The 20028-nt window shown below is 42.4% G+C and overlaps 2 protein-coding genes across 2 annotated transcripts; one reads left to right on the top strand and one right to left on the bottom strand.

Moving 5' to 3' along the window:
• Positions 1–2730: 2730 nt before the first annotated feature.
• Positions 2731–3719, bottom strand: LOC310767391 (mas-related G-protein coupled receptor member H-like; the record flags this gene model as incomplete). The annotated part of the gene is made up of 1 exon (XM_083624261.1): positions 2731–3719. One exon carries the CDS (start codon positions 3717–3719, stop codon positions 2754–2756), a length of 966 nt encoding a protein of 321 aa, XP_083480387.1. The 3' UTR covers positions 2731–2753.
• A 7316-nt stretch (positions 3720–11035) lies between these two features.
• LOC310767390 (mas-related G-protein coupled receptor member H-like) lies at positions 11036–12016 on the top strand (the record flags this gene model as incomplete). The annotated part of the gene is made up of 1 exon (XM_083624260.1): positions 11036–12016. One exon carries the CDS (start codon positions 11036–11038, stop codon positions 12014–12016), a length of 981 nt encoding a protein of 326 aa, XP_083480386.1.
• Between the last annotated feature and the right edge of the window lie 8012 nt (positions 12017–20028).

Genomic DNA, 20028 nt, shown 5'->3' with positions numbered 1-20028 from the left:
TCTTTTTCTTTTTACCTTCTTTTTTTGGTCTTTTTTCTTTTTGATCTGTTAAGAAAGAGATAAGAGTTAAATATAAAAATTTGAGTAAGTTAAAGTGATGTTCCACAATTTTTCAACTATTGTTAAAGATGGTCAGTTGTAATGAACTGATGTAGTAGCTATTGTGGATTTTTGGTTATTGTTGAATCTTAAATAAAGTTTTGTTTGTTTGTTTGTTTTAAAAAAGACATGTCATGTAAAGAGGGAAAGTAAAGGGCAAAAAAGGCCAGTTCATCCCAGACTTCATGAACACTGGCATATGGAGCCTCAAAACTATGCTGCCGGCCACACCTTAAAATGTCCCACACATTGGGATGGAGGTCTGCACTGCACTGAAGAAATTCTCTGTCTATGTCTGCAAACCTGTTCAGATACACATGTAAATGCTTCCCCAGCATTTACATTGCCCAATGTTTAGATGACACTAAAACTAGGATTTGAATGAACAGGTCCCTGAATGCAAAATTTTGTTTTCCTTTTGGTTAGAATGTATTTGATAAATGCATAGGATCATTTAAATTGCCACTGATAGCTGATAGATTTGTATAATGTCATTATGATATTGGCAGTTTTATTTCCAATTCCAATTCCAATTCCTTTCCTAATGATCCCTAGCATGGAATTTGCCTTCCAAAGCACATTCTCTTGTATACTCCTGTTTAGCCAACCCTGCTATGGTTTTCAATACACCTTTGAAGAGAAACAAAGCTGCGCGAAGATAGTGTTATATCTTGTGGTAAACTTTGGGTCAGGTATAATGAATCAGAGAGATCAAGAGACAATAAGTAAATAAATAAATGTGCTGGAATAGCTTGCAATCAGAAAATTTGCAGAAACCAGAGAAACTCCGAAGTCCTGAGGAAAATTCAGTGTTTCAAGCTCACTGCAAAATGTACAGGAACTCATACAGAAATCTTCATCTGTACTTAAACAGTTTGGCAGTATCATGTGATGAGAAAAATGATTGCCAGTGGGTGATCAAGATTTTCACCCGCAAACTTGAGAGGAGATTCTTCCCCTCTAAGATTAGGTGGAAGAAAAGTAGCTTTCCAAGTGGTGGAGGAGGGTAAAGTCAACTCTGACTATTTCAGGAGAGATGCAGTTGTTGAACAGAATCATTAAAAAGTTTCTAAATTTCAATTCTCAACCAGTTTAAAAGAATCATGGATAAGGAAAAAAGAACAAAACACATTTAAGGTTATATCAAATGAAAGAGACAACTATGTGCAGGATTAATTAACTATGCTGGCCCCCATATATTTGCCTATCTTAAAAGGGAGGCTGGTGGTGCTGTGGTCTAAACAACTGAGCCTCTTGGGCTTGCCGATCACAAGGTTGGTGGTTCGAATCCCTGCTATGGAGTGAGCTCCCGTTGCTCTGTCTCAGCTCCTGCCAACCGAGTAGTTCGAAAGCAAGCCAACGCAATTATATAAACAGGTACTGTTGTGGTGGGAGGTATTCCATTGTGCCAGAAGTAATGCTGGCCATGTGACCCAGAAAGCTGTCTGTGGACAAACACCGGCTCCCTCAGCCTGAAAGCGAGATGGGTGCCACAACCCCATAGTCACTTTTGACTAGACTTACCTGTCCAGGGGTCATTCAACTTTACTTTTACCTAATAAACACTTGGGATGCTTGCTGATCCTGTGTCTGCCACAGGCTTGTCCTTCAGATAACTAGAATCACCACCTTGTGAAAGTATTGTTTTAATACAAGTATTGCAACGACATGTTTAGGCAGTATACTATGAGGGAAATAGACATAGTCAATTTGCAACATGTTTTGCATTTAAACAGAAATATGTTTACAAATCTCAACAGTTTACAAATCTCAACAAAAATAAATCAATATTAGGAATACTTTTTTCCATGTGATGTAGACGCCAGTTCAACTGAAACATGGAGGTTATCTGTAATCAATGGAATGGAGGTTATCTGTGATCAATATGCCTAACGGTCTGAGAAGAATGTCAATCAACTCTACAGTAAGTCAGGTGCAGCAGGTGTGGCCATTTTCCCACTGTCTTGTGGAATCATTTGCAGTTGATGTGGCCTGATGAAGTGTGCAAGATACTTGCAGCTTCGCATCTGACAATGTGCCATTTGGATCCCTGCCCATCCTAGCTGGTGAATGCCAATGGAGAAGTGTGTGTGTGTGTGTGTCATTGGGTTCAGGGTTTAGCAAACACTTCATTGTATGATGGTGATAGTGCATTCCATTTTGGGATAAGGTCGTGGAAAGAGTCATTGTCAGGAGTATGGTCTCCCTCTCAAACGTGTCTGAAAGCTGTGCCTGTTCTCCCTGCCTTCCGTCTCCCTGGGAATTAATGACAGTTTAATCCCCTCCAGCTGTTCCTGGAGGTGACAGATTACCGCAATTTCAATCTGGGTCCAGGACTGAGACACAAGGAGCATGATGCTGCTTCTCTTGGCAGCTTTTGATAACATTGAACATGATATCCTGCTGCACCAGCTCTGTGGGATGGGTCAGATTTAGATAGTCACATTGAAGGCTGATCCTTCAGACCCCACAGCTATGCTCTATGTTTCTACGGGGCTATCCAAAGTCAATCTATTTGAGTTTTTACAAAGCACAAACAAGAATCCTTAGCACTAGAATGTGGAGCACAGAAGCTCTGTTGAATTTTATCTTGAGAGAAAGATTGGGTAGAAAAATACTGAATGAAGAATAAATAAACAACACATGCATCATAACTAGGTTTCCAGTTCCTCTCTACTCTCTCCCTCCTCCACAAAGATTTTCTTTAGTATACTCTCCATGCTTCTCCTAGTATTGTCCCCCCTCTGTCTCCCAACCAGGAAATAGATCAATGGATTAACACTGCTGTTTAGGCAGGCACAGAAGTAACCATATCGCATAATATGGGAGGGCAAGTGCTGATTAAGCACTTTCATACAGGAAAAAACATTCAGTGGGAAAGAAAAAATGAGAAAGAAGAACAGAGTCAGCAAGATGGCTACCAAACGTTTTCCTCGCTGGTATGGTTGTGATTTAAAATAGACTTTGATGAACAGAGTCAGAGTGGAGATAGTTAAGAGTGGGAGACAAATGATGCCATTTATGAAGAACTGCAAGTGTTTTAGGAAATAATATGTAAATTCATGTGTCAAGAAAAGAGTGAAGTGAATTGCAGGGAGAAGAAAGGACAGGACCCACAACAGGGCAGAGACAGTGCTGGATAAGTGTGTTGGCCGGTGACATCGATACCAAAGTGGGAAGAGGACAGACACACACCTGTCAATGCTGATGGCTGTCAGCAGAAATTGGCCAACACTGTACATGAATAGGAAGAGGTCATTGAACAATACACTTATAAGATCACGATACAAATTAGTTATGCTCCAGTATATTAGTAGAATACTTTCAACAATGAGCAACCCAAAGTCAGCAGCGGACAGGTTCACAATGTATGTTGAGAAAGTGCTCCTCTTAATGCGGACGCCAAGCAGCCAGATGACAGTCCCGTTGCCCCACAGCCCAAACATGATGAAGGGAAGAGTGATGGGGAAAAAAATATATGTTTCTAAATTATATTTAGCAATCGATCCTGGATCATCATTGTTGGTACCATTGTTTGGAAACTCTGTGCAGTTGTATGTCGCTGGATATCCTTTGCTGACATCCAAACGAAGCAAGGATGGCTGAATGAAATTAGCCATTCTGTTCAAATTTTGCTTTCGGGTTCTTCTGCTGTAGAATCGCCTCCTAAAAGAACAGAGGGAGGGGTGGAGTCAGTCCCTGCTACTGATTTGGACAAATACCGTATTTTTTGCTCTATAAGACACACTTTTTCCCTCCTAAAAAGTAAGAGGAAATGTGTGTGCATCTTATGGAGTGAATGCAGGCTGTGCAGCTATCCCAGAAGCCAGAACAGCAAGTCAGATTTTTTTTCTTGTTTTCTTCCTCCAAAAACTAGGTGCGTCTTACAGAGCGAAAACTACAGTAGATGCCAGGTAAGGCTGGCATGTTTGCCTCATTTATGGAATCGGTTTGAAAATCCATAACTGATATTTTTAAATGGAAGTACTGGTGGGCAAGAGAGTGAGGAGCTTTTTCTCTGGTTGTTCCATGTCTCTGGGACACTTTACTTGTCGGCTTTGCTCCGTTTCTTTTTGAAGGCTATGTCAGCAACATTTTAGAAAAGCAACATTATTCAGCTGTGGGGGCATTTTACTGCTGATTTTATGAGCAATGTTTATAGAATTTTTTTGGATAAGAAAAGTTTGGATTTTATATCCCGCTTTATCACTACCCTAAGGAGTCTGAAAGCGGCTAACATTCTCCTTCCCTTTCCTCCCCCACAACAAACACTCTGTGAGGTGAGTGAGGCTGAGAGACTTCAAAGAAGTGTGACTAGCCCAAGGTCACCCAGCAGCTGCATGTGGAGGAGCAGAGACGCGAACCCGGTTCCCTAGATTACGAGTCTGCCACTCTTAACCACTACACCACACTGGCTTTTGGAGTTTGGGGAGGCTAATTTATTCTGTTACTTTGTCAGTAGGTAAATTAACTTGGATGACTTTTTGTTCAGAAAGTGCGTGCGTGCGTGCGCGCGCACACACACACACACATACAACACATGTGGATTTCCATGTCACCATCAGACCCCATTATACAGGTGTGTACTTCCCTGCCACCTCATTCTTCTTTAGTTCATTTCTTCTTCCTATTCTCCTTCTGGCTTGCCATTAGGATGAAAAAGACCCAGATTCCTTAGCAAAATTAGATTCCTTTCTGTGTCTCCCTTAGTCTCTATTTTCTCTTCTTTTCCTGTTACCTCCTTACCTCCAGTTTCCCTTTACCATGCGTCATCCCTCCTTATGCCCCAGGGACCCAGCAACATCTCCCCAACCATTTCCTTCAAACTTCTATAGAAGTTTTGAGAGACTTCAGAACCCTTTGAATTTTTCTGCAGCCTCATTTCCAGTCTGTCTGAGCCCACCAGATTGATTAGAACGCAACCCAGGAGGCAGCTCAACAGCCGTAGCCTCCATGATCTCCAGAAACCCAACATTTCACATGAAATCCTCCCTTTGCTTTAGGATACTTACTCCCCCCCTTTCAGTAGGTTTTCCGTGTTGTTGTTGGCATTTGTCAGTCTCAGGAGTGTGCACACAATGGAGTGTGCCTTTGAGGGTGAAGTCAAACCAATGGAAAATTACAGCACCTGCTGTGGTTGTAGAGACTGATATGGGGGAGACCCATTGCATTGCAGGTGGGGCACATGAAGGGATATGCTGTTACTTACATTGTCTGTACAAAACACAGAGTGACCCTGAAATCCTTCTCATATTTACTCCATTGAATTAGGGTTCACTCCTAACTATATATGTATAGCCTGTGACTGGGGCTCTTGACAAAAAGCCTTCCCCTCCTTGTCTCTCTCAGGCAACTCAAACTCCTCCATTGAGATATAAAAGGAGATAACACAATTGTGTAACTTTTTTAGCACCAGTATTCTGGGGGTTGGTTTTTTGCTCAACTTTTTGTTGTGCTATGGTCCTTCCAGACAGCAATAGTGTGGTAGCATTTGGGAAGTATGACAGGACAGCTCACAAAGCAGAATAAACTCAAACTCTTCTTGTAGGAAAATCATGCTGCAGAAAGCAGCCATGTCAAAATATTTAGTCTGCTGGGGGCTGAAGACACAAGTTTAATATCAACTGTGAAAAACATAACTTGGAAAGGAAGAGATGAATAAGAGCGAAGGGATTTAAAAATGTTTTTTTCTTCTCTTCCTCTTAGTAAAGAAAATGGCTGAGGGATTCAGCCAAAAGCTTTAGAGCACTTTTACTTTCTTTTTTTGAGGAGGGGTATGGTGGAACCCCTTCATGGATCACTGCCTTGCTGTGGCGAAGGGGCTTGAATAACTCAGAGAATCTATGAGCTATGCCGTGCAGGGCCACCCAAGATGGACAGGTCATAGTGCAGAGTTTTGACCAAACGTGATCCACCTGGAGCAGGAACTGGCAAGCCACTCCAGTATCCCTGCCAAGAAAATTCCATGGACAAAGAAGACAGGAGTGCCTGGCGTGCTCTGGTCCATGGGGTCACGAAGAGTCGGACACGACTAAACAACAAAACAACAATGGTGGAACAAAGAAAGGAAGACTGAAATAGAGCCAAGAGCTACTGCAGAAGATAATTTCCCATCAAGAAAAGATTCCATTCACAGAAAGTCCTACCTTTGTCCAATCTTATCTGTTTTCCAGGAAAAGAGAGGAGAGAGACTTGCGATATTCTGTTTCTAGAATTTCAGGGTCTTGGTCACAACCTCTTCTCTGCATTCAACACATATTGTACATCCACCACTGAACACAAAATCTTGAGCAGATAATATCAGGGAGTGTTTTGTGTTCAATAAGGGCAGGGGTGCAGCATTCATATCCTGTTAAAATGTTCATAGCCATTAGTTGGTGTCCCAATTAGTCATGAGAAGGTTTCTATTTTCTCAACATAAATACTTCAGCAATTTCCTGTGCATTCAGAAAATCACTTATCCAAGTCTCCAGAGAAATACACACTTTATGCTTGCAGGTGTTTTGAAGGCTCTTACTCATCTGCAGAGCTTTGGCTTAGCCTGCAGAATGTCCTGGATTTACTCAGGGGCAACTCAAGGTAGGGACAGTAATGATTCCTGCCTATATCCCTGCTGGTCATTGTCAGCAATCTGAGTAGGTAGAATAATGGTCTGACCTTGTAGAAGGCAGTTTCCTATATTTATTTAGTCAGAGTTTTGAACATATACATGGGAATTGAGAACTGATGTGTTTATGGCTGGGCTGGGTACCAAAACAGACTGAAGAAGAGATGTAGACAAAGGAGTCCAGAGAATTTGCAACAAAGGTTGCCTTTGAGGAGGAGCATGAAGGAGAAGAAATATGTGAGGACACCAAAGAGAAGGAGAAAAAAAGCAAAAAGAAAGGATGTGATGCGTTAGTGCTGGCGCAAGACATTTTGCTGCCTGAAGCAGAGGATCAAATGTCACTCTTAAAGTCTTGCTGCACCTTTTCCTGCCTTCATCCTTCCCATTAACCCCAATTCTGTCATGAGAAGGGCCTTCCTTAACTTCCTGCACTCTCTCCCGCCACGCAGAGAATTTGTGTAGCTTGCACCTGGGAGCAAAGAGGCTTGAGAAATTTCAAGTATCCTACTTTTATCCAAACAGAACTCTCTGTTTACAAGTGGCAGTAGATTGGCTGTATGTATTCCCTTGTAGGAGGTTTCCCAGAAAAAAAATGAGGTCCTCTTGCTGGAAATACGGTTTTGTATCCCTACTGTACCATCATCCTGCTCTTTCCAGCACATTAGCTGGGCTCTCTTTCCCCGAGTGTTTTGGAAATCTCCTGCGTTGGGAGCAAAGTGCTTCCCAGTGCTTAAAACTTACTTGCAGGCTTTTGAAGTGTAATGGAGCCTTTCAAAGCACTTTTGTATATTTTACAAATGGAGCTGTTAGTGTGCATGATCACAATCCTCTAAAGACTATATGACAACCCAGTGACAATCGTTTTTCACTTATCACATGACAATGGCAAACAGATTAAGCATAAATGAAGGCAAACAGGCACATTCCAGCACATCTTGTCATGAGCTCTTAAATGCATTGAATGTTTCCTCAAGACTTGGGAGTTGCATTGGTTTCTGCAAATCTTCTGGTTCCAGCACAGGATTACTTACTTCTGGTTCTCTCTCTATCTCAATATCTGATCCAACGTTAGTCACAGGTAAGCGAAAAGCTCATGTTAGAAATTCTTTGCTTGCAAGAGCAGAAAAAGGAGTAATTACTGTGGCAGAATTAATTTTTAATTTTATTATTATTATTATTAAAATGCACAGCTTCGATCCCTGGGGTTAAAAGGTTCAAAGATAATACAGCTGTGAAAGATTCTGTATGAGGTTTTAGGAACAGAAAAGTATAGGAAGCTGCCTTCTAAAATTCAGTCCATTTATTTATTTATTTACACCCACCTTTTCTCCAAGGAATTCAAGGTGGTGTACATGGTTTGTCTTGCTCCTTCTTTTATCCTCACAACCAACCTGTGAGATAGGTCAGGTTGAAGGACTCTGGTCCAAGGTTATCCAGTGAGTTTTATGTCTGTGCGGGAATTTGAAGGCTGGTCTCCCAGATCTTACTCCAAAAACTTCAAAAGGGAGCATCCCAGAATGAATGGGCAGAGACTATGTGTTCACACCTGTACATCTAAATGGCTCCACAAGTTCTCCAGATGGCTGTGTGGAGGTCACAGACAGGATCTGCTTTGACAAATATACTTTCCCTCCTATGCACTCTCAGAATGCATGACGGGTGAGGAGGGGGGCTAATATAAGGGATATGCTCAAGTATATAATTTATTTCTCCCTCACTGAAGCAGTTCTGTTTAGTACAACATCAGGCTCAGCGCACTCCCTGTCCTTCTGGAAAAGGCAAAACAGAAATGGGGAACACAGAACAAAATGAAAAAAGTGGTGAAACTGGTTTACTGAGATAAGCAAGAGATGGCTAGAGGTATTCATTTTAAATAAAAGAAATATGAGGTAGGCCTTTATTGCTGTCAATTGCCTGCTTATGTCCACTTTTTACAGTAAAATGAATACCTCTAGCAGTCTCTTGATTATCTCAGTAAACCAGTTTCACCACTTTTTTCAGAGTGGTGACTTCAGAGGCATATTGCCCCCCACACAGGAGGCAGAATATAAATTGATCATCCATTGATGTGTTCAGTCCTCTTTTAAAGTCATCCAGGTTGGTGGCCATTAGTATATACTTTGGGAGCAGATTCCACAGTTTATTTATCTACTTTTCAGAGAAGTATTTTCTTTTGCCTCTCTTGAATTGTCCAGCGTTCAGATGAAATAGATGGCCCTGAGTTCTAGTATTATAGGAGAGTGAGAAAAATAATAATATGGCATTATAAATTATTATTATTATTATTATTATTATTATTATTATTATTATTATTAAAATTTGTATACTACCCTATACTCACCTATACCACCCTAAGTTCTTACATTTGCTATAATATTGCATGCTCTTAGTGCTTTTTCGTACCTCCATAATTCCAGTTTCAGCATGAAAATTTAGAAGCTTTTTATGATTCTATTCAATAAATGCATTTCACCTGATCAATTCAGAGTCATTTTTCCCCTACTACTTGCAAGCCCACTTTTTGCAAGAGTGATATTCTAGGGTATTGCAAAAAATAATCTCCTCCTAAATTTGCAGGTGATTGTATTGGCAATCCAGTGATAATAGTTTTTGTCTTGTCACATGATACTGGCAAACTGATTAAGCATAAATGAAGGCAAATGGGCACATTGCTGTATATCTTGCATTGAGCTTTTAAATCCACTAAATGTTTCCTCAAGACTTGGGAGTTGCATTGATGTCTGCAAATCTTCTGGTTGTTTGTTCCAGCACAGGAATATATACTGCTGGTTCTTTCTCTCTCCATCATGATATCTGATCCAATGTTTGTCACAGGGAAGCAAAAAGCTCAAGTTAGAAATTCTTGCCTGCTTATTTCCACTTTTTACAATAAAATGAATACCTCTAGCCGTCTCTTGCTTATCTCAGTAAACCAGTTTCATCTTGTTCCATGTTCCCCATTTCTGTTTTGCCTTTTCGAGTAGGACAGGGAGTGCACTGAGCCTGCTGTTGTACTAAATCAAGCACTGAGAATCTCCAAACCCATGGACGAATTTAGTCCTAGCCAGGTTCATAATTTGGCCAGTGAAACTGCAAAGGAACAACCCGGAGCCTTGGAGCAAGCTCCCCGTTGTTCATTGGCAAGTGGAGATGGCTCCAATGAATGACCCAAACATCTTTGTACCTCTATCAACTAGGGTCGGGGAACCTCCAGCCGATGGGTCAAATATGGCCTGTCAACCTTCTGCATTTTAATGATAATAATAATAATAATAATTAATAATAATAATTAATAATAATAATAATAATAATAATAATAATAATAATAATAATAATTATTATTATTATTATTTATTTATATCCCGCCCTCCCGGTCCAAAGCCAGGCTCAGAGCGGCTAACAACAGGAAAAACAGCACATTTTACATAAAATCACAGCTAATTAATTAAAAAACATTCTAAAATCAATTCAGAATCAAATTAATGGCAACCATTGGGCTAGAGTTCTGTGAGGATTACCAAAGGAGGGGGTCAGATTGTGCCTTGGCCAAAGGCCTGGTGGTACAGCTCTGTCTTGAAGGCCCGGCGGAAAGATGTCAACTCCCGCAGGGCCCTAGTCTCTTGTGACAGAGTGTTCCACCAGATCGGGGCCACGGCTGAAAAAGCCCTGGCTCTGGTTGAGGCCAGCCTAACCTCCCTGTGGCCCAGGATCTCCAAGATATTCTGATTTGAAGACCGTGGGATATACCAGGAGAGGCAGTCCCGTAGGTACGAGGGTCTTAGTTTCTGTGAGGAAGAAAAGGTAGAGCTTGACCAAAATGAGCTTAACTAACCATGCCTACAAAGGCCCCTTTTGTAAATTCTGAGGCACCTGAGAACCACTTGTGATGTCAGGTGATTGACAGGTGGACTAACAGCACCCCATCCCTTGTCCTCTGCAGGACAGAGATGGGAGAGAAATTATTTCAGAAGCCATGTGGCAGTAAAGCTTTCATCTGGAATAAAAATGTCCTAATCTTCTGCATCCTCGGGGGTGGGGGGCTATAGGGCAAGAGGCTCCCACCACTCCTCTTCATCCAGCCATGCCCTGACATTAGGTTTGTTACTGAAGAGGTAGCCTGAACTCGAGATGAAACAGATGAGCCAATTCACCTTAAAAATTAACTCTCATATTAGGAATTAACTCAAGAATTAACTCACAAAGATAAGGAAGAGTAGGCTGAAAAGCTTTACTTTCATCTTTATTCAATAGCAAAGACTAATTCCACTCTCTCCACCTCCAGCAGACATATCTACACAAGAAGAAGCGCAACAGCAACAACTGAGTACAATGGCCAGTTTCATCCCAATGGCCCTGTCGTCTTTCAATGCTAAAGAAGACTTCAATGGAGAAGACAATGCAACTGGGTTCTCTAACAATAGCAATGACGATTATCCAGCATGGAATTTGAATATGTCCAGAGAAACATATATTTTGTCTATACTCACAATTTTAATTTGCATTTGGGGGCTTTTAGGGAATGGGACTGTCGTCTGGCTGCTTAGCTTCTGCATTAAGAGGAACTCTTTCACCATTTACATCCTGAACCTCTCTGTTGCAGACTTGGGTGTAGTCACAGCTAACTTTTTTATGGAAATGATTTTGTTTGCAACAGGACTCTATTATGGACCTCTGTATGATTTTCTACAAGATGTCTTTCAATTAATGTACAGTGCTGGTCAATATCTACTGGCAGCCATCAGCATTGACAGGTGTGTGTCAGTCCTCTTCCCAATTTGGCATCGATGCCACCGGCCAGCAAATTTGTCCACCACTTTGTGTTCCATAATATGGGTACTTTCTAGCCTTCTCTGTGGAATTAGCTTCGCCCTCCGCCTGACTGAAAATGTGTACAGTTACACCATAAAACATTACCAGTATGCTGTGAACGGCATCCTTTGCCTCCTGCTCATGACTATCTCAACTCTAATTCTCTGCCTCAAGGTCTCCTTCAAATCGCAACAGCGAAGGCGGGGTAAAACGCAAATAGCCATCTTGCTTGCTCTTCTTTTCTTCATCATTTTTTCGTTTCCACTGAATGCCTTTTACATCAGCCCTTATGGTTTTGATTCAGCCTCTTTCTCTACTTCAATTTATGTCTACTTATTTGCCTGCCTGAACAGCAGTGTTAACCCTTTGATCTATTTCCTGGTTGGCAGGCAGAAGAGAGGCATACATAAGAAGAGCATGAAAGCCATACTCCATAATGTTTTCAAGGAGGAGGAAAGCTCAACAGAGGAAGCAGAGATCTCTGTTGAAACGAAGTGCTGATGGTCCCAAAAGACCATCACTTTTATCTAGTTTATACTATGACATTCTAGATTCTACTAAGCAAATGTTCATAACTTCAGGTTGCATTTCTTGTAGCCTACTTAATTTGTATTCAGTATTCATGTCTTGCTTGTGCTTATACAGATGAGGTTGCAGTCTTTTCCTGTGATTGAAGAGAGTTCCAAAAGCATTTGGCACAAACTCCAGTAATATGGCAAAAATTATTTTGACTTGGAATCATAGAATCACAGAAATGTAGAGGTGGAAGGGACCCAGAGGGACATTTAATTCAAGCCCTGCAAAGCCACCATATGCCTTCTGAATTCCACTTTTTTTTTGGGGGGGGGGTAACCTGAAAAATGAAAACCCTGGAACATGAAGAAGTTTCCTGTGCCACCTACTACTGTACTGCAACCTTGCAAAATCTTCCTTCCTGGATAGATACTTAAGAGTGGGGAGTTCCATGTTTTGAGCTCCTCAACAGAGAATGAGCAGAGCTCTTTATTGAAGTAGGAGGGCTTTAGTCAGTTGAGGTGGGTAGATTTGGAGAGGAAGAGATAGTTGCCACTAACTTACAAAGCAGTAAGGGCAGAAGGGGGAGGGGAGGCACTAAAATCAAGGTTAAGGCATTTGTGCTGCAGGTGGGGAGGACTAGAAATCCCATTATTTCCCCTTGGGGGGGGAAATCCAATTATGTGAGTGGTGGAAGAAGTGATTTCTTCAGGCAGCTGAGTTTTGGATAGACAGGAGCATCAAGGAAAGAGGACATGTAGGAGATGGGCAGAGAATGTGAACTGAGTTGTAACAGAGGAGCCATAGAGGAATGGAATGGCTTTTGCCTTACTGCTCATGGGGAAGAAACTTTATGGACTAAATATCATGACAATGTACAGGGAAGAATCCAAAATACTGTAAAGAAAAAGCCCACCCTCCTATACTTTACATCCTATTGATCCTGTTGCTACAGTACAGTAAATCTTCTTTTTATGGGAACTGGGGTATGGAAAACCTGTCCCCACACTGACCAGGTGGATACAAGCTTCCTCCACTTTCCAGTGATGCTACTGCTATAGGACATCACCTTGAACAGTCAATGAAGTAAGGAGATCATCCCAACTCTCCAGGATGACTTTAAAAATTGTGTATATATATATATATATATATATTTTAAAAATGATGCTTGTGGATCGAGGGCCCGACCCCTGCTATGTGAAATAAACACACAAGGACACGTGATATAAGGTTAATGGGCAAGAAAAGGCCACAACTTTATTGATTACAGCAGTGAAAAGGTATTGGCTTAGGCATTGGATGACTATAGGAGGTGGGTTTATTCAACAGTAGGTGGAGCCTGTTGATGCTAATCCAACTATAGGCTCACCCCTGATGTCACCGAGGGTAGTGCCATGGCCTCCCGCCAAGCAGGCATCGGACAGAATACACGACCGCCAGATTCCTTTAACGGAATAACCCACGGTAGATAGCATAGGCGATGGCCACACCTAGCCCTTGACACACATGAATCCAATGCCTAACCGCCAACCGAGCCGCAAAGGGGCTTGCCGCTAGTACCCTCACAGCTGCAACCAATCCCTAATGCTACTAATGATGCTATCCAAATAGATGTCATTCCCAATGTCTGTTAGATGAACTCCGTCATTCCGGTACATGGCTTGGTCGCCGGTCCGGGTACAGTCATGATAAATGACTCGGCCATTCATAAAGCGTACCCAACAGGCTACCGCCCGGTTCAAGCGTTTCCTGGTTTTTTCAATGGCCATACAGCTCTGCGCACCGCGCCAAACAATTCTTTTCAAGAAGGAAGACCAGAACACCATTGTTCCGGGGCACAAGGCCACGATCGCCTCCAAGTCTCTTTTTATGTTCCACAACAAGTCCACGCTTCTCCTATTAGCAAGGTCATTCTCTCCCAAGTGAATGATAAGGATGTCAGGAGAGCCAAACGTGGCTACTCTCTCCATCAACAATGGCATAAGCTCCTCCCACCGTATGCTGCGTCTCGAAAACCAGGAAACTCGCACCCCAGGTGGCAATCCAAGATAAGGGGTAAGGCCACAGCTGGCCGCCCAAACGCGGGCCCAATGGACTATACTGTGGCCACAAATCCACACACTTCTCCTGAAAACACCTGAGAATGAAAGGAAAGGAAAAATGGGTAAGTAGATGCAACGTAGCGGAGCGTATACTAACGGATATAACCTTTATAAGCATTGGATTTCCATCGGCCCATTTCCTTAATCTTATCCACGGGCAGGCCCAAGCGCGCGGCTGTTGAGGCAGCGCCGATCCTAAAAGAGTGTGCAGCATAATCCCGGGAAGCTAAACCACAAGCATCAATAGCTTTGCGGAGTACCCTTGTGGATTGGTGTCTCAATAAGGGTGACCCATCTTCGTGAACCAGAAGCGGACCTGGGCCGGGCGGTCTGAGGCAAAGATACAGCCTAGTATCCTTGACCGGGCATGGGCCCTGCTCCCCAGATGCTGTGAGTTTAAGAAGAACGCCCCTACCGGCCTGATCAGTTTTGTATTGACGGATCCGTACCGTCATACTAGTTTCGGACAGCTGCACGTCTTCCATAAGGAGGCCACGCATCAAGCCATTTGCGCCCCCTTCGACTACAACCTCGCCCACTCTCAGGGCGGCAAAAAAGGCAATAGCATATGCAGCGGAAAAGAGGCGGGCCTCAAACTTGGACCAACAGGTCCAAGAAGTGACTTCTTGGTGGAAGAAGTGATTTCTTCAGGCAGCTGAGTTTTGGATAGACAGGAGCATCAAGGAAAGAGGACATGTAGGAGATGGGCAGAGAATGTGAACTGAGTTGTAACAGAGGAGCCATAGAGGAATGGAATGACTTTTGCCTTACTGCTCATGGGGAAGAAACTTGACAGATTAAATATCACGAGCAATGTACAGGGAAGAATCCAAAATAAAGAAAAAGCCCACCCCCCTATCCTTTACATCCCATTAATGCTGCTGCTACAGGACAGTATAGAATCATAGAATCATAGAGTTGGAAGAGACCACAAGGGCCATCGAGTCCAACCCAGTAATTCTTCTTCTTAGGGGAACTGGGGTGTGGAAAACCTGCCCTCACACTGACCAGGTAGATACAAGGTTCCTATGACCTTGAACAGTCAATGAAGGAGGAAGATCTTCCTAACTCTCCAGGATGCCTTTAAAAATTGTATGTATGTGTGTATATATATATATATATATATACACACACATATATACATATACATATATATATATATATATATATATATATATATATATATATACGCTTCTTACATGTCTGTAAACTGTAAACTGCTTTGAGATTTTCACCATTAAGCAGTATATGAATATTATGAAATAAGAAATAAATACATTTGCATGTATATCTTTGAGTTTCTTGTGTACCCAATGCCATATTAACCAGCTAGAGCATAGCAAAATGAAAACAAAACATGACAATACTCAGTAAAAATAGTTCTCCTGGTTGCATCACAGAGTGTTGTCTGGTTCCTCATTCCCTGCAATTTGCTAACCCAATTTTCTCAAGAATGCCTTTATGTGGTAAGAACCTCCTCCTATCTTCAAAATTTTGATAACCATTGAAAAGAATATGTTTGTCACATGATGTGGGCAGAATTCTTAAAAAGGGTGGGTGGAGCCCTAAAGTTCATACAGGGAACTTGAGGACATATCTGCTTTTATTCCCGTTGGGTTGCATTCATTTCTGCAAGACTTCCTACCATCTACTTATTCCAGCGCTGAGTGCTGCATTTACTATCTCCCACTCACCATATTGCTGATCAGCATTTTCTCACAGGTATGTGAACGTCTCAAGTTGATGTAGTTCATTTGCAAAAGCGGGAGGAGAACCATAGCTGAGTGGAAGAGATGTACATGGTTTGCAGCCAGGAAGACCCAGGTTGAATCCCTGGACTCTTGGGATATCGGGTCACAGTATGGGAGCCAAAACCAGTCCAAGTAGGAAATACTGGGCTATGCAGACTAACCATCTGCCTCACTAGGTTTCTACACCACCAATACAATGTTATAAATAATCTCAATGTCAGGCTAATCAATACAGATGTTTTTCTAAGTCTCATCTTGCTGCTTGATCTCACATTGTTGGGGGTTCTATTTTTCTGACCCTATTAAAGTTCACAGGTGGTATGGGATGGTAGAGGAGGGGTAGTACCTCTGCTAGGGGACACGTTGAGCTTCTTCTGGGGTAGTTTGTCCACCTTTGGTCCCCACCCTGCCCTCAGCTCTCACCTGTGGCTCCAGAGAAGGAAAAGAGGAAATAGTGGGAAATGATAAAACAGAATGAAAAGAAGAGTTAAAGGCTCTTTGCCCATGCTTGGAATCTAAATGGACATTGAACATAGACATGGAACACCAATGTAAATGTCAAAGGGTTTAGTGGGAATATTTGGTGATTGCAACCACAGCCAAGAAACAAAGAGGCATGACACAGAGGCGTTTGGTTGAAGAAGAAGAAGGGTTTGGATTTGATATCCCACTTCATCACTACCTGAAGGAGTCTCAAAGCAGCTAACATTCTCCTTTCCCTTCCTTCCCGACAAAAAACACACTGTGAGGTGAGTGGGGCTGAGAGACTTCCAAGAAGTGTGACTAGCCCAAGGTCACCCAGCAGCTGCATGTGGAGGAGTGGAGACGCGAACCCGGTTCACCAGATTACGAGACTACCGCTCTCAACCACTACACCACACTGGCTCTCTGAAACATGGGGCTACATTTGTTTTAATTCTTCTGTTCAGGTTTTCAGCCATCCTGATCTATTTATAATATTTCCTGTTTGCCTTGTGGGTTCTAGTAATGAACAACTACACATATTGAAGTATTAGTCCTGGAGGTGGAAAGGCATGGGAAGCAACTGAATAGAACTGATGAGCAACATCTGAAGATGGGAGTGATAGGAATAATGATATGGCAGTTGAGTTTTTGATAGACTGGAGAACTGAGAAGTCTAGAGAGGAGAAGGTCCTAGTAGACCATGTACGGAATGATCAGAGCATGAAAGGAGGGGATGGATAGAAATGGCAGGATTTCCCCACATTACTCAAGAGAAGCACCATGGTTGACTAAATGTGTGGAGGAAACAGTGCTCTTTAGAGGATTGTGATCATGCACACTAACAGCTCCATTTGTAAAATATACAAAAGTGCTTTGAAAGGCTCCATTACACTTCAAAAGCCTGCAAGTAAGTCTTAAGCACAGAGAAGCATTTTGCTCCCCACGCGGGAGATTTCCAAAACGCCTGGGGAAAGAGAGCCCAGGTAATGGGCTGGAAAGAGCAGGATGATGGTATAGCAGGGGTACAAAACCTTTTTCCAGCAAGAGGACCTCATTCTTTTCTGGGAAACCTCCTAGAAGGGAATACATATAGCCAATCTACTCCCACGTGTAAGCAGAGAGTTCTGTTTGGATAAAAGTAGGATGCTTGGAATCGCTTAAGCCTCTTTGCTCCCAGGTGCAAGCTACACAAATTCTATGCATGGCAGGAGAGAGTGCAGGAAGGTAAGAAAGGCCCTTCTCATGGCAGAATTGTGGTGAATGGGAAGGATGAAGGCAGGAAAAGGGGCAGCAAGAGTTTGTGAGTGACATTTGGTCCTCTGCTTCAGGCAGCAAAATGTCTTGCACCAGCACTAACACATCACATCATTTCTTTTAGTTTTTTCTCCTTCTCTTTGGTGTCTTCACATATTTCTTTCCCTTCATGCCGCTCCTCAAAGGCAACTTTTATGGTGAAGCTTCTTTACTCCTTTGTCTTCATCTCTCCTTCAGTCTGTTTTGTACCCAGCCCAACCGTACACACATCAGGTCTCAAGCCATGCAAATTTTCAAAACTCTGAAAAAATAAAAAATAGGAAACTGTGAATATAGTCATCTGCAAACTTAGGATGAGATTATTTTGTGCAATACCCTAGAACAGCCTTAGGCAAACTGGGCCCTCCAGATGTCTTGGGAGTAAAATCCCTGACCACTGGTCCTGTTAGCTATGGATCATGGGAGTTGTAGTCCAAAACATCTGGAGGGCCAGGTTTGCCTATGCCTGCCCTATAATGTCACTCTTGCTAAAAGAGGGCTTGAAAGTAGTACAAATCAATTCTCAAGCCATGCATACATTCAAAACTCTGAATAAATAAATATAGGAAACTGCCTTCTACAAGGTCAGACCATTAAGCTCAGATTGCTGACACTGACCAGCAGGAATATATGCAGGAATCATTCCTGTCCCTACCTTGAGTTGCCCCTGAGTGAATGCAGGACTTTCTGCAGGCTAAGCCAAAGCTCTGTGGATGAGTAAGAGCCCTCAAAACACCTGCAAGCATAAAGTGCATATGTCTCTGGAGACTTGGATAAGTGATTTCCTGAATGCACAGGAGATTGCTGAAGTGTCTAAATTGAGAAAATAGAAACCTGCCCATGACATACTGGGACACCAACTAAAGGCTATGAACATTTTAACAGGATATGAATGCTGCTCCACTGCCCTTATTAAATACAAAGCGCTCCCTGACATTATTGGGTTGTGGCCGAGACCCTGAAATTCTGGAAACAGAATATTGCAAGTCTCTCTCCTCTCTTTTCCTGGAAAACAGATGTGATTGGACAAAGGTAGGACTTTCTGTGCATGGAATCTTTTCTTGATGGGAAATTATCTTCTGCAGTGGCTCTTGACTCTATTTCAGTCTCCCTTTCTTTGTTCCACCACACCCCTCCTGAAGAAAAGAAAGTAAAAGTGCTCTAAAGCTTTTGGCTGAATCCCTTAGCCGTTTTCCTTACTAAGAGGAAGAAAAAAAACATTTTTAAATCCCTTCGCTCTTATTCATCTCTTTCTTTCCAAGTTATATTTTTCACAGTTGACATTAAACTCGTGTCTTCAGCCCCCAGCAGACTAAATATTTTGACATGGCTGCTTTCTGCAGCATGATTTTCCTACAAGAAGAGTTTGAGTTTATTCTGCTTTGTGAGCTGTCCTGTCATACTTCCCAAATGCTACCACACTATTGCTGTCTGGAAGGACTATAGCACAACAAAAAGTTGAGCAAAACAACAACCCCCAGAATACTGGTGCTAAAAAAGTTACACGATTGTGTTATCTCCTTTTATATCTCAGTGGAGGAGTTTGAGTTGCCTGAGAGAGACAAGGAGGGAAAGGCTTTTTGTCAAGAGCCCCAGTCACAGGCTATACATATATAGTTAGGAGTGAACCCTAATTCAATGGAGTAAATATGAGAAGGATTTCAGGGTCACTCTGTGTTTTGTACAGACAATGTAAGTAACAGCATATCCCTTCATCTGCCCCACCTGCAGTGAAATGGGTCTCTCCCATATCAGTCTCTACAACCACAGCAGGTGCTGTGATTTTCCATTGGTTTGACTTCACCCCCAAAGGCACACTCCATTGTCTCCTGAGACTGACAAATGCCGACAACAACATGGAAAACTTTGTAGACTGAAAGGGGGGAAGTAAGTATCCTAAAGCAAAGGGAAGGTTTCATGTGAAATGTTGGGTTTCTGGAGATCATGGAGGCTACGGCTGTTGAGCTGCCTCCTGGGTTGCGTTCCAATTAACCAGGTGGGCTCAGACAGACTGAAAACGAGGCTGCAGAAAAATTCAAAGGGTTCTGAAGCCTCTCAACACTTCTACAGAAGTTTGAAGGAAATGGTTGGGGAGATGTTGCTGGGTCCCTGGGGCATAAGGAGGGAGGAAGCATGGTAAAGGGAAAATGGAGGTAAGGAGGTAACAGAAAAAGAAATACCAGGAGAGAAGGGTCTTGCCAGAGAGGAAATGGAGACTAAGGGAGACACAGAAAGGAAGCTAATTTTGCTAAGGAATCTAGGTCTTTTTCATCCTAATAGCAAGCCAGAAGGAGAACAGGACGAAGGGAAGTAAAGAAGAATGAGGTGGCAGGGAAGTACACACCTGTATAATGGGGTCTGATTATGACATGGAAATCCATGTGTGTTT

The sequence above is a fragment of the Podarcis filfolensis genome (assembly GCF_964270895.1).
Source record: "Podarcis filfolensis genome assembly, chromosome: 7".
Taxonomy (NCBI): domain Eukaryota; kingdom Metazoa; phylum Chordata; class Lepidosauria; order Squamata; family Lacertidae; genus Podarcis; species Podarcis filfolensis.
This window is presented reverse-complemented; position numbering and strand designations above follow the sequence as displayed.